This window comes from Pelobates fuscus, chromosome 5, assembly GCF_036172605.1.
Source record: "Pelobates fuscus isolate aPelFus1 chromosome 5, aPelFus1.pri, whole genome shotgun sequence".
In the NCBI taxonomy this organism is placed as follows: Eukaryota; Metazoa; Chordata; class Amphibia; order Anura; family Pelobatidae; genus Pelobates; species Pelobates fuscus.
The window spans coordinates 143,433,340-143,448,870 of NC_086321.1; the positions used below are offsets into that span (position 1 = coordinate 143,433,340).

At 40.0% G+C, this 15,531-nt stretch overlaps 1 protein-coding gene across 1 annotated transcript in view; it reads left to right on the forward strand.

The window, feature by feature from the left end:
- Nucleotides 1-15,531, forward strand: part of LOC134610966 (E1A-binding protein p400-like) — a 156,500-nt gene that overhangs the window by 125,871 nt on the left and 15,098 nt on the right. Inside the window, exons 42-47 of the mRNA XM_063454391.1 lie at nucleotides 528-584; nucleotides 980-1,058; nucleotides 7,030-7,239; nucleotides 7,788-7,833; nucleotides 8,576-8,685; nucleotides 9,140-9,338. Of these exons, the coding sequence (XP_063310461.1) occupies nucleotides 528-584; nucleotides 980-1,058; nucleotides 7,030-7,239; nucleotides 7,788-7,833; nucleotides 8,576-8,685; nucleotides 9,140-9,338 (701 nt within the window). The remainder of the gene's footprint in view (nucleotides 1-527; nucleotides 585-979; nucleotides 1,059-7,029; nucleotides 7,240-7,787; nucleotides 7,834-8,575; nucleotides 8,686-9,139; nucleotides 9,339-15,531) is intronic.

Sequence of the window (15,531 nt, forward strand, 5' to 3'; positions counted from 1 at the left end):
ATTCTGTTTTATGATACTTTTGTATTTAATTGTCCGGTTAAGGTATAACAGTGGTGATCGGAATTAGTCCTCTGCTTATTTATTTTTTACTTAATTAATAAATGGTTTTTGATAATTCTTATATCATTTATCTAGTTTTATATTGTTAAGCGCACACACCCTATTTTCCATTTCTGAGTATATAACTCATCAAGTCGCTAGAGTGGGTGTGTAGCTGCTACTCTTCTTTTTTATTCATTTATTGATTAATTTGTGGTGTTATTACTGCATGTACTGTTTTCTATAAGTTTTTTTTTTTTGCCGTTCATTAACACAAATGGTTGCATCTGTAGCCAACATCCCGCAAACAAACATATGTAATTTTTTTTTTTATTTTTTTTTATTGTTTATTGCCTTTATCAAATAGAATATTCTAATTGTGTGGTATTCAGGCAGAACTTTCTTCCAATTCACCAAATTGTAAACAAGATGTTAAGCCATTTCATGTAGTTAATGTTTGCCAACTGCTCGTGTTTTACAATTTTAAGGTTGGGAATGAACCCATTCCAGAAGAATCCAAAGCATGCGTCTGTGCTTGCAGAAAGGTAACCGCCACAAATAATTACGTTTCTCATTTTTGGATATTAGCACTTAAAAAAATTGGATTGACTGGAGTGTTATTGCATGGGAAATAGTGCTTACGTTCTCTATTCCACTCATTGGCACAAAACATAATGTTCTTTTGCGGAAATTTAATTACCTCTTCTGTTTCAATGTGCCATTATACTTATCTGAGAGTGTTATAGATTCTAATTGAAGATTTCCAACGACTTGCCTTGCATATGTTATCACTTTTATCCCTTACTTTACCAAATTACTTCCAATATGTAGAGAAATATTATTATTACACCGTAGAATGTTTCTGCAATGTATTAAAAAAAAAAAAAAAAAGCTAAACGTGTCAGAATAGGTAAATTGCAGTTTGTTTATGTTCTTACAGTGGGATTAACTATGACAAACCTCTACCTCCAATCCAAGTAGCTTGTCTTCGAGCTGAGCGCATTGCTAAGGAAAAGAAGGTATTTAACATATTATAGCCATCGGTGTTTATGTCTAATTTTCTGAATTTACAATTATATTTTAAAATCTGTTCCTTAGTTCCTTACCCAGTAGATTACATATCATTTCACAGATGGTCTGATAATTTTGCATATACTTGGTATTAATGTACATAATTGTTATACTACTTGTTATAATTTGTCATCAAAGATGTAAATTTGCAAAGAATTATAACTCATCTTTTTTTTTTCTTTCTTAAAGAGACACTCCAGGGTACAAGTGACATTTATTTTAAACTTATACAGATAATAAATTAGAACATGTAATGAAAAATAAATTAAATATTCCTTTAAAGGGCCACTATAGTGCCAGGAAAACAAACTTGTTTTCCTGGCACTATAGTGCCCTGAGGGTGCCCCCACCCTCAGGGTCCCACTCCCGCCCGGCTGAAGGGGGAGGTAGGGGGTTAAACACTCATTTTTATCCAGCGCCGGGCTCCCTCAGCGCTGGGGACTCTCCTCCTCCTTCAGTCGTCATCGGCTGAATGCCCATGCGCGGCAAAAGCCGCGCGCACATTCAGCATGCTTTCCTATGGATCACAGTGAGAAGCGCGGAAGCACCTCTAGCGGCTTTCAATGAGACAGCCACTAGAGGCTGGATTAACCCTAAAGTAAACATAGCAGTTTCTCTGAAACTGCTTTGTTTACAGCAGGCAGGGTTAATCCTAGATGGACCTGGCACCCAGACCACTTAATTGAGCTGAAGTGGTCTGGGTGCCTATAGTGGTTATTTAAAGTTACATAGTTACATAGCTGAAAAGAGACTTGCGTCCATCAAGTTCAGCCTTCCTCACATTTGTTTTTTGCTGTTGATCCAAAAGAAGGCAAAAAAAAAACAGTTTGAAGCACAATTTTGCAACAAGCTAGGAAAAAAAATTCCTTCTTGACCCCAGAATGGCAGTCAGATTTATCCTTGGATCAAGCCGTTATTACCCTACATTGAAAGATTATATCCTTGAATATTCTGTTTTTGCAAGTATGCATCTAGTAGCTGTTTGAACATCTGTATGGACTCTGATAAAACCACTTCAGGCAGAGAATTCCACATCCTGATTGTTCTTACAGTAAAAAAACCTTTCCTTTGCCTTAGACGAAATCTTCTTTCTTCCAGTCTAAACGCATGGCCTTGTGTCCTATGTAAAGTCCGGTTTGTGAATAGATTTCCACACAATGGTTTGTATTGGCCCCGAATATATTTGTATAATGTTAGCATATCCCCTCTCAGGCGACGTTTTTCTAAACTAAATTGGTTTACATTTGTTAACCGTTCTTCATAGCTGATCTGTTCCATTCCTTTTATTAATTTTGTAGCCCGCCTCTGCACTTTTTCTAGTGCCATAATATCCTTCTTTAGAACAGGTGCCCAAAATTGCACAGCATATTCAATATGTGGTCTTACCAGTGATTTATAAAGAGGCAAAATGATATTCTCGTCCCGAGAATGAATGCCCTTTTTCATGCATGACAATACCTTACTGGCCTTGGCCACTGCTGATTGACATTGCACATTGTTGCATAGTTTGTTGTCTATAACAATTCCCAAGTCCTTTTCGTGTGTTCGTGTGTTGTCCCTAATTCCCTTCCATTAAGGGTATACGTTGCTTGTGTATTCTTTACGCCGAAGTGCATAACTTTGCATTTTTCAACATTAAATTTCATCTGCCATTTGAGTGCCCAGTCCCCCAGTCTATCTAAATCCCTCTGCAGCAAAGTAATATCTTGCTCACATTGTATTATTTTACAAAGTTTTGTGTCAACTGCAAACACTGAAACGTGACTTTCAATGCTGTCTTCAAGATCATTTATAAACATGTTAAATAGAAGGGGTCCCAGAACAGACCCCTGAGGGACACCACTTACCACCTCTGTCCAGCTTGAAAATTTGCCATTAACGCGACAACTCTTTGTAGTCTGTTTTTAAGCCAATGTTCTACCCAAGAACAAGCATTTTCATCTAGACCGATTTCCTTGAGTTTGAACACTAATCTATTGTGTGGAACTGTATCAAATGCCTTGGCAAAATCCAAATAGATTACATCCACTGCAACACCCTGATCTATACTTCTGCTTACTTCTTCGTAGAACGTAATCAAGTTAGTTTGACATGACCTGTGCTTCATAAAACCGTGCTGATTTTTGCTTAAAACCATGTTCTTCTCAAGGAATTCTTGAATATTATCCCTTAATAACCTTTCAAATATTTTACCAGCCACAGAAGTTAAGCTCACATGTCTATAATTTCCAGGCAAGGATTTTGAACCCTTTTTGAATATAGGAACCACATCTGTCTTCCTCCAATCCTCCGGAACACTTCCTGAAAGAAAAGAATCTTGAAAGATTAAAAACAGGTTCACTTATTTCTACACTTAGTTCCTTAAGTACACGTGGATGGATACCGTCAGGCCCTGGAGCTTTGTTTATATTAACTTTCTTTAGTTGCTGCAGCACCTTGTCTTGAGTTAACTAATTACAATTATTCTGCAAGTTTTTAGTAGCAATCATTTGCACATCTGTTGCCATGGGTTCTTCCTTAATATATACGGAGGAGAAATAGTTATTTAAAATTCATGCCTTTTCCTGGTCTTCATTAACTAACACCCCCGTTTCAGTTTTTAGTGTACCTACACTTTCATTTTTGTTTTTTTTAGAATTTATGTACTTAAAAAATGCTTTGGGGCTTGTTTTGCTCTCTTTAGCTATCATTTTTTCATTTTGAAGTTTAGCAAGTCTAATTGCCTTTTTGCACGCATTATTTGCTTCCTTATATCTTTTATAAGATGCATCTGATTTGTCCGATTTAAATGCTTTAAATGCCCTTTTCTTATTTTTAATCTCTTGTTTTACTTCTCTACTAAGCCACATTGGTTTTAATGTGTTTCTTTTATATTTATTTCCCAATGGTACATACTGAGAAATGTACCTTTCTAATATTTGTTGGAAGATGATCCATTTATCCTCAGTGTTCTTTTCACTAAAGAGTTTATGCCAGTCAATATATTGTAAAGCTTCCCTTAACTTATTGAAATTGGCCTTTTTAAAATTATATGTTTTAGTATACCCCATGTGCTTTAGTTTTTTTGAGTTTATTTCAAAGGACACTATATTGTGATCACTATTTCCCAAGTGCTCACCTACTTGAATGTTGGTTAAAAGATCAACGTTGTTTGTTAAAACCAGGTCCAGACAAGCGTCCATTCTAGTTGGTGCTTGTACAAGTTGTGACATGAAGGTGTCATTTAACAAGTTTAAAAACCTAATTCCCTTTGCTGAGCTACTAGTCCCTCTGTCCCAATTTATGTCCGGGTAATTAAAATCTCCAATAATTAAAGTGTTACCCAGATTTGCAGCTTTCTCAATTTGCTCAAACAGATGTTGTTCCTCGTCAATATTAACATTAGGTGGTTTATAACATATCCCAACCAATAGTTGGTTTCCCTTCCTTTCCCCCAAGCAGATATTTACCCATAAAGCTTCCACATTTTCCTCATCACATTCCATTTGCTTAAGATTTGGCTTTAAATCATGGTTGACATACAAACATACCCCACCACCCTTCTTGTTTTTCCTATCCTTCCTAAATAACATGTACCCATTTAAGTTAACTGCCCAGTCATGTGTCTCATCCCACTATGTTTCAGTTATGCCTATTATATCATATTGTTTAGTGTATGCTAATGCCTCTAGTTCCCCCATTTTGTTATTTAGGCTCCTTGCATTTGTAAGCATACATTTAATATCATGCGTCACTTGTATATTTTGTGAATTATCAACATTACATAGCTTCTCTGTTCTGAGCTTGCCCCTCCCCCCTCCTACACCCCCCTTATACTGTGCTAAAGCCCATCTCTTTTCTGTCTTATCTCCATTTTGTAGATTGCTATGACCCTCCCCCCCTACTACTAGTTTAAAATCTCCTCCAACCTTCTAGCCATCCTATCCCCCAGCACTGCAGACCCTCTCCCGTTTAGGTGCAATCCATCACTACTATAAAGGTTGTACCCAATCGCAAAGTCAGCCCAGTGCTCTAAAAACCCAAAACCCTCCTTCCTGCACCAAGACTTCAGCCACGCATTAACCTCTCTAATCTCCCGCTGCCTTTCCACTGTAGCACGTGGCACAGGTAATATCTCAGAGAATACCACCTTGGAGGTCCTTTTCTTAAGTTTGCTACCTAATTCCCTGAAATCATTCTTTATGACATTCCATCTTCCTCTTACTTTGTCATTGGTACCAACATGGACCATGACAGCTGGGTCATCCCCAACCCCTCCCAATAATCCATCCACTCTGTCAGCAACATGCCGGACCCGAGCACCCGGGAGACAGCAAACTGTCCGGTTGAGCCGATCAGAGCGGCAGATGGCCCTATCTGCTCTCCTAATGATAGAGTCCCCAACACCACAACCTGTCTTGCCTTCCTTACATTTTGATCCCCACCCGTAATAGGGGGGCTGTTAGCTCGGCTGTTAGAAGTAACAGCTTCCTCTAATACAGCTACTCCTGAGCTGATGCTCCCAACATCTTCCCTAAAACGGGCAAATCTGCTAGGTTGCACCAAATCAGGACTAGCTAGCCCTTTCCTCTTCCCTCCCCCCCTGCTTCCTCGCCCCACTGTCACCCAGCTACATGCCTGTTCCCCATCTGTCTTATCTCCTCCCTCTCCACTACCTGTCCCCACTCCTCTCAAGATTGTCAATCTCCCTCAAAGTTGAGATTTGCTTCTCGAGATCTCCAATCTGAGCTTCCAGAGAAGCCACTCGCACACAACCATCACAGAGGTATGGACCCTGGACGGGTACATCCAGGCATCCATACATGCAACAAGATGTGCATTGAGTTAAACCAGCAATCTTGCTAACACTCATTTCCCTAGATACAGAAAAATAAACAATTACCTTATTAGCTTAAACCCCTTGTTAGTTTCAACTCCTGGTTTTCTAACTCCTACTTGAAAGAGCCTACTAAATAGAGTCTGCTTTCAAGTAATGTGAGCAAGCTCAGTGAGTTAGGGGTGTGCCTTTATGGGGATACTATTCCCACACAGATGCAATTAATGAACACTCCCCCCAATCAATCAAGCAGCAGCACAAAAGAGGGGGGGGGAAAACAGAACGCAGAAAAAAAAATAAAAAATAAAAATAAATAAAAATAAAATAAAGGTTCCTAAAGCTGCTGCATTCGATTTGACAAGATGTGGCATTAGACAGTTTCTTAAACACCAGAGAGAGACTCCACTAATCAGGAACCTCTCATTCTAGTCCAAAAGTTCTGATCTTATCCCATTATCAACTGGGCAGCAGACCATATGTAGTTCATCCCCCAGCGGCAGTTCTGCTTATCACATAGGATGTTTGGAACTGCAGTATTTGTTGATAACACCCAAACCATAGCTGCAATCAGTTTATTCTCAGCCCTATTTACAGTTTTACGAACTATGTTCAACAACCTCCCAAGCTGCTCACATGCACAAGCAAACAGCCCTGGGTCATCTAGCATGCACTCTTCATGTGCACAGCTTGTATTTTTGGCAAAGTTTCCTATGATTTCTGCCCTTATGATAACTGCTGTCATTGGTAAATACATGTTTTATGTTTTTGAACCTAGCATAGATATCTTCATTCTTTTAGGCTTCACTTTCAAACACAATATGGCTAATGGTCATAGTTACAACAAATTGATCATTTCAAAAATTAGTTATATTAGTGATATTTCTTGAGTAACTGTACTGAGATGTTGAAATTACGTTGATATTTCTACCATATATCTTTCAAACCATTTTTGTAACCTGCAATATGAATATAAACTGCCTTAAAAAATGTTTAATTCAGATAAATGAGCCAGTCAATCTATAATAAAAATATGCATTGTGTTTTACTGTAATGTATTCTCCTGCTTGCACCATGTGTAACAATGTTTTCTAAATAATGCATAGGCTTTAGTTGAGCAGCACCACAGAGCCCAACAGCAAGCTGGTCCACAGGCCACTCAACAACCACAACAAAATGGCCAGCAAGTGCAATCTCCAGTGGTGCAGCCAGCCCAGGCACAGCCTCAACAACAAGTGATCCAGCAACAGACTGTTCAGCAGCCACAGGTAGTGGTACCTACAGCTGCAACCACCATACCAACCACTGCCGTCTTGGTAAGTGTTGGTGTGACTTTTCCAGGATTTTGATAATAACTCACCATATTCATTTTGGACATTTTGTCTTTTTAGTGTGACATGCTCACTTGCCTTACCATTTTCCGACTTACATGTGAAACCCAAAGAGACCATAATCAAATTCAGTGTGACAGATCACTGTTTCATGCTGTTTGCGTTATGCCTGCTGATATCAGGGGAAAACTTGTAATAGGATTTTGTCAGATTTTGTAACACACTACTTAATCTGCTAGGAGAGGGTGATGTGCACTCTGTTATTGGTCGTTATCTAAAAAAAGGAGCCTCCTGCCTCTCATTCAGAGCACTCAGTATACTCCCCTTTCAGTAGTAGAAGCCAGCATTAGTTTGACAACTGATCTAGTACATGTACAGATAGAAAAGGAGTTGGAAAATACCTGTGATCATCTCTCACTGGCTTGCTAAGGGTTTCTAAATCCTATACTTCAAAAGAGTGACAGCATCCCTATGAAGATATATATCAGATAAACTATCATTTGCTTTGCTCATGTGTGTTGGTCTCTATACAGGCTGGAACGATCAAAACTGCTGTGACAGGTGCAAGTATACAAGCTGGTAAGGGAGTATATTATTCTATTATATAATAATGATGAAAAAGTTATATAGCATGAAAAATAAAGAGGTTATCAAAACCACTATTTCCATTTTTAAGGCATGAATTGGGTTTATTTTTGAGTTTCACTCTGAATGTGTCAAGCGCTTTGTAATGAGAATCACCAAAGTTTTTATTGAATAGGGTAAATATGTATCATAGGAAAGTAGACATGTACCACTCTCTATTGAGTCTTTAACAGTGAAAAATCTCCTTAACCATTTAACTTGAAAAAAATATAAATGAATGAAAAGGGTTTAAATACATTTTTAGGATAGTGATCTTTCCTACAACAAAAGACTTATTATTTTTAATATAGGCAATGGAAATCTTGATGTGGCTGTTGAGAAGAATGTTGTTTCTGCTGCAGATTTTCTATTAATACTTGTAAAATGAGATATACAAGGGTAAATCATAAATTGTTATAATAACAAATGAACAGTCAAGTAATGTGTAACTTGTGATAACAGATAGCAGGAAGGAAGAAAACATATTTTAATGATTCAGTTAATATGAAAGAGAATTTTAACTGCACCTTTCAGAGAAGATGATGGCAGGTGATAATACATATTTTATAAAAGTAATACTAAATAATGTAAGTTTCTGGTGATCTCCTTTTAAGCTCATTCAGCGTATATAAACAGTTTTACGGATGATCAGACATTCCTTTCCTCCCCTGCTAACCATCATGATTTATATTTACAGCTACTGTCAGTGGAAACGTTATTGTAAACACTGTAGCTGGTGTCCCCTCTGCTACGTTCCAGCCCATTAACAAGCGACTTGCGTCTCCTGTCATTGCTGGCACGCTGACTGTAAGTACAAGCTTGTAATGTTCACAGTTACCAGACCAAACAATTAGGCTAACACTTTGACTGCAAATGCATGTCTGCTTGTAATTTAATCAGGTAAAGAGTCAGTAATTCTTTAATATAAGCATTTTTGTGTAAAACAGCGCTACCGGGCAAGTTCCAACGCATATGCCTGCATGGAGATGGGGAGGTAAAGTTCAGATAGGTATAATCATTTAATTTAAACACTGCACTGTTGAATTTGGTAGGATCACCTCTTCCCGCTCGGAGGACTGCTTCATTAATTTCACTCAGATGTGTTTACATTCCAAATGATGTGTGGCAACACTCTGTGGCTACACTCTAGTCCTTGTGAGATGCTGGTCATATTTGTAGTTTTTAGGTAAAGGGTAATATGGCTGAAAAATACATTTAAGAAGAAAACTCTACAATTTAATTATCTTCTAATCCCCGCTAGACTGCAGGTGGAGCTCCACAAGTTGTCCATGCACAGCAGAGAGCAGTTGCAGCTTCCGCAACACCAGCAGAAATGGTGACTATTTCAACAAGCCAAGGTGTACGTGCAGTGACTCCAGTGACCGGTGGGACTGTGGTTTGCAGCAGCATTACCCCTGTGCAGACTCAATCAAGATCCATAGTGACCCAAGTGACAACAGGTAATCATTTAGGACAACTCTATATTACACAGCTCATGTGATATCATAAATGTATATATATGGGGTTTGGTTCATGTGATGAGTGTGACACAAGCAGACATTTGTACTTTTCTAGAATTTCTAATTATCTAATTTGTGTTCACAAATATAGATGTTTCACTGATAAGGTATACCAAATTGTGTATGTACTGCAAACCCTGTGGCTTTCTCTTGTAAATAGTATCACAGAGCAAGTGTAAAAATCAGATTTTCTCACAGAAAAAGTGAATCATATAATGGATTATAAAATATTATACCTAACCCCTTAAGGATGGAGGCAGTTGAACAGATTCTGAGCCATAACAAAAGCTAGAATTAGTTTGTTCTTCTGTGATTTAGGGGTTTCTCTTTAAATGTCCCAAGACATATAAATTGTTTTTTGAAGGACAGGAAGGGTTTTCATTTAATGTCCAATATGTATACAACACAAAAAATAGGTGTGCAACCAAAACAAATAATTTTTCTCATATTTTTTTTAATAAAATTTTTTACACATCCTGTGCAACTAAAAAAAAAGAACAAGTAGATGAATGTATCAGTCCTTATAGTTAAATGCCTAATATGATAGGATCTAAACACATTTTTGGTAATTAATGTCCACTCTATACCTATTTACTCTGTATTATCTCAACCCCTAAACATATGCTTACACTAACTTTAACCATATACTTACTGTAACCTTAACTCCCCTTCCCCCCCCAGTATCCTTGACTATAAAACAACATTATTTTTTTATTCACCTATATGCATTCCTCTATTTCCCCTCTGATTTCTGACTGACCTTTGACCCCTCCCTTCTTTTATTGATATGTTTGTTTTTATTTGAATAACCATCCCTTCATCTCTGTGCCTAGATACATATCCCCCTCCCTCAGCTTTATTGCAAGCCTATCTGACACTCACTTATCTTTATTCAACAGCCTGATTTACAAACTATCAAGCCCCAATACTGCTGTAAGAAAGTCTGATACCTGCCCTCCCCTCCCCTCACCACCCCATGCTCATTATTACATTTATAGATTGTCTGTCATACCCAGATTTTAGATAAGTAAAAATAACAGGTGTACACACTGCCTCTTATAAGTACACTCCTGCACTTTCTTAACCTATAAAACGTAATATTTACCCTCCCTTTACCTGCTCTTGATATTCCAATTATTTCCAATTTAGTTTTTCCCAAGTTTAGCAATGATCTTTCTTCTCCTCCTCTTTATTTCCTCCTTCTCCCTCAGTATAAAAATCTCTCCTTACACCCAGTTCACTCATACCCCCAACCACTTTTACAAATGCCCATCTCTTCTACACTGCCCCCTTCTCTCATCTCATGCCTTGTACCCATTTTGCTACTCTCTCACTCCCACCCACAACCGATCTCATCTTAGATCCCATGCATACAAAACCCATTCACACCTCCTGTCACTTTCTCTCCTGCTTCTAGCAGCTGGTAATGTCTCTCCCAAATACAGGGCCCTTCACCTTCTCTACACACACTAAGGAAACCAGACACCCCACAAACCTCATCACATATCCTAGGCTATTCATTGAGTTGAGCATTTTTTTTCCTGGCTTCCCCACTTCCTCTCATCTAGCACTCCTTCCCTTATACTTGGGGATTTCAATATCCCAATCAACAACCCCAACTGCACTGATTCCTCTCGTCTGCTCTCTATAACCTCCTCCTTTGGCCTTATAGATCCTTGGCCCCCTACTGTTCTCTATCTATACTGCCTCCCTTGGTAAACTCATTAGCTCCTTTGACTTCCAATATCATTTCTATGTGGATGACACGCACATCTATCTGTCCTTTTCTGATCTCTCCCCATCCCTCTTGACTGGTGTCTTTGACTTCCTCTCTGCTATTTCTAACTGGATGGCTGCCCACTTCCTTAAACTCAACTTGACCAAAACTGAAATTCTGGTCTTTCCTCCCTCAAGTGTTGCTGCTCCTGTGTCTGTCTCCCTCCAAGTCAACAATGCTACCATCAGCTCCACTATGCAGGCTCGCTGCCTAGGTGTTCTCTTTAACTCCAACCTCTCCTTCACCCCTCAGTCTATCGCCAAATCCTGCCGCTTCCATCTCAAAAAATATTCGGCGCATCCGACCATACTTAACCCTACTTAACGCCACTTAACGCCAGATGCAACTAAGGTGCTGGTCCATTCCACTGTCCTTTCTCTCCTTGACTACTGTAATCCACTTCTCAGTGGTCTTACGTGCTCCCAACTTGCGCCGTTACAGTCCATAATGAATGCGTCGGCGAGGCTCATCTTTCTGTCCGCCCGCACCTTCCACGCCTCACCCTTCTGTCAGTCCCAACATTGGCTTCCTGTAAGATATAGGGCTCAATTTAAAATTCTGGTTCTTGCTTTCAAATCTCTATATAATGCTGCTCCCACCGATCTATCCTCCCTAATACACAAATATGTCCGTCTAGGCTCTTCTGCTGAAGACTTATGTCTATCTTCTGTCCTTCAAGAATCCTCGAGGGCTGCACCGTTGCTGTGGAGCTTACTTCCCTTCTCTGTTAGATGCTCACCCAGTCTCCACTCCTTCTTTTTTGTTTAATTCCAGTTTTATTGGTATTTCAAAACAGTAGAGGGGGTACAGAAAAGAAATAGGGGGGTTATTCATAGGGATAAGTTTTACATTATACAGAGATGCTTAGATGGTACAGGATTTGCGGTGCGTTAACATAACATATCAAGGTAGATCTATGCAGGTCATACATTGTTTGTGGTCAGGATAAATTCTAAACATCCTCCCTCCCACCATCCCGCTCCCAGCATGGCTTATCTCCTATCTAGTGTCTTCGACCATTAGTGTTGGTGTTCACGTATGGGTTAGGTGGTTTTATGATCTCCTAGTAATGGGTTTTTGGGTTACAGGACTCTCTTGGGTTAAGTCCGTTCTCAAACTGCACCTTCCTTGTACTTTTATCTCTGTGATACTCTTGGTGTGGGAGTATTGAACTGGGATCCAGTGGTGGTCAGTGAACATGAAAGAAAGAAAGAAAAAAAGAAAGAAAGGGGGGGTTTGGGTGTGGAGGTGTGGGATGGTACAGTGTATCTTCCACCATTACTCTTCAGTTGGCTACGGTCAATTTTGCTTCTTTGCCCAGTATCGTAGCCAGGGTTCCCATATGCTCAGGTATCTGTCATGTTTTGCCCAACGTGGACCAGTGTACATTTTAAATTTTTCTCGTATGTTCCACCCTTTCTACCCATTGAGTTACTGTGGGGGTTACAGTTTGTTTCCAATATATTGGTATAAGGCAGGATAGTGATCGCTGCTTTCAGCAACGGAGGTGGTAATTCGTGAGTAAGCAGCAGGCTATTCAGTACCTTCAGGTACTGGGGAGCCAAGATGTGTTGGAAAGCTTGATAGTATCTGACTGTAAGGCCATCTGGTTCTGGGCTTTTGCCTTTGGGGAGTGTTTTTATTGCCTTTTGTAATTTCTCTGCTTGGATGGGTAACTCCAAGAGGGTTGATTGATGCGGGTCTATGATTTTTTGGATATGGGAAGATATATATATTTTTTTTTATTTCATGTAGGGGATTTCTCGGTGGACCTAAGTTATATAGATTACTTTAGTAGTCTCGGAAGGTTTTGGCTATGTCTTCAGTTTTGTCCTGGCGTGTGCCATCAGTTGCCTTTATATGTGAGATGTATGTTTTTTGGTGTTTATTTAGGCTCTAGCTAAATATTTACCACTTCCGTGTGCATAGAAAGTCCCTCTAGTTGGGTGAACTGCTCTATGTGCGTTTATTGTTAGTATGTTGCGTAGTTCTATTTGTAGTGCTGTTAAATTGTTGTATGCTTCTACCGAGGGGGTTAGCTTTATGCGTTGTTTCTGCTCTAGATATAGCGTCTGTGAGTGATTTGACCTTCGCTAGGCGTTCTTTTTTTATGCAGGCTCCCCATTTAATCAGGATCCCACGAGTTATACCCTTATGTGCTTCCCACACCCAGGTGTCTGCTGTACCTTTATTTTCATTTTCTAGGAAGTACCTAGGGAGGGATTCTTTAAGGTTCCTAGTCACTCTGGGGTCGTCGAGTAGTGATTCATTAGTGCGCCAGGAATTGGCGGGTGCGCTCATTCCTGTAAGGGATAGTATGAGAAACACTGGAGCGTGGTCTGACCATGTGATATGTCCGATTGATGCGTCTTTCAAGAGGTGTAGGTGTCTATGGCCTAGGAAGAACATATCTAGTCTAGAGTAACTATGTGCAACTTGTGAATAGTAGCTATAGTCCCTCTCTTGTGGGTGTGATATTCTCCAGCAGTCTACCATTTGTTTGGCGTAGAGTGTTCTCTGGAAAGAGCTCGCTGGTGTTTCTGTGTGTCTTTGCTTGTGGAGATTGAGTATGTTTTCCCTTGTCTGTTGACCACCAAAGCGAAAGGAAATGGCCACCGGTATCTGATGTTGTTATCTGAGAGGGCCTTTGTTATGGGCCGTAATGCTCTCCTTGCAATGAGAGTTGATTGCGCCAGATCTTGGAAAATCGTGACTTTGTGGTCGTCATGTGTGATGTCTCTGAAGCGTCTGGCTTTTTGTAGGATTGCTTCTTTGAGCGGGAAGTGGTGAATTCTGCAAATAATGTCCCTTGGTTTCTCGTGGGGTAGTGCTCTTGGCCTGATCACTCTGTGTGCGTGATTAATTTAATTGTCAGGTGGCCTGTCTAGTAATTTATTAAAGAGGCCTGTGAGTGTATATATAATGTTCTCGTTTTCTCCATCCTGTGCTTCCGGAAGGCCTCTTACCCTAAGGTTGTTTCGCCTTCCTCTGTTGTCTAGATCTTCTATTTTCCTTTGTAGGAATATTATGGCCTCATTATGGGCTTGTTGAAAAGATTGCACATTTGTTAGTTGTAGTGCTGTTGTTTACCCCTCCTCCTCTAGTGTTTGCACCCTGTGGCCTATGTGGCTTACCTCCTCATGGAGCGTTTGTAGTTTGGCCCCAAAGCTCTTCTCCATCTTGGAGAACATTGTTTCAAGGTCCTGCTTAGAAGGAAGCTGTGTGAGGAGAGTCTTGAGGCCGACACCTTCGATGGAGTTATCTGAGGGAGCAGGGCTGGCTGGTGCGCTGTTCGTGGGAGATATTCCCGTCGCCGCCATCTTGGATTGTATGTCCGTCTCCGATTTTTCTCCAAAATATCGCCTTAAGGAGGTTTTTGAGGAGGTAAGTGTTGTAGATGGTGTATTACCAGCTTGTGCTTTTGTTTTCTTTGATGCCATGTTGCCTTAACTGCCGGGGATTCTGTGTATTAGGCCAGTCCCGAGCAGAGCTCGGCTCTCATGCGGCCATTCACTCCGGTATCCAAGCCACGCCCCCGTCTTCACTCCTTCAAAAAATCATTAAAAACCCACTTCTTCATAAAAGCGTATCAATTAAACTGTTAATAGCTCCCGACTGATTCCTCTCTTGCAACTGTCATTAGTCTAATAAGATCCTTACCTTTTGTGTCACTTTACCCTACTCCCTCTAGCATGTAAGCTCATTGAGCAGGTCCCTCAACCCCTACGTTACTGTGTGTCGAATTTGTCTGGTTACAACATGTCTGTTCGTCCACCCACTGTAAAGTGCTGCAGAATTTGTTGGCGCTATATAAATAATAACATAATAATAAATATAATAATTAACCTTAACCCAGCAATAAACCTTACTTTCCCCTAACACTAACCCCTACCTACACCAAACCCTACTATAACACTATCCCTAAGAACGTTCTGGTAATATCAGTGATATAAGCAGATGGGTTTCCTAGTAAAAAGCAAAAGAGAGCAGCAGTCTGTGACCGGCATCTACTGACTGTTTTTAACATTACATGGATATTTCTCTCTCATGCCGAAACTAAAGTATTACAGTGTGATCAGTGCTGGGCAGCTGGCAACGTCTGGCACTGATCACAAACGCCAGTGTGGCATTCAGGCAGACCGTGTCAGGGTCTGTTCATACTCTGGGTGTCTTTCTTGAGGAGCTGCAAGCTTAAAATCACTGCTGCTGAGCATGATCTGCTCAATGATTTTAAAATTGATATATTATTGTTTCATAAAACAAGGGAGAGGGATACAGAAAGAAAAGGGGGTAGGGGAGGGTATGCAGGCTGTTCGAGTATTACAGTCGTGTAGTTGCGAGTATCGACCCTGCTCA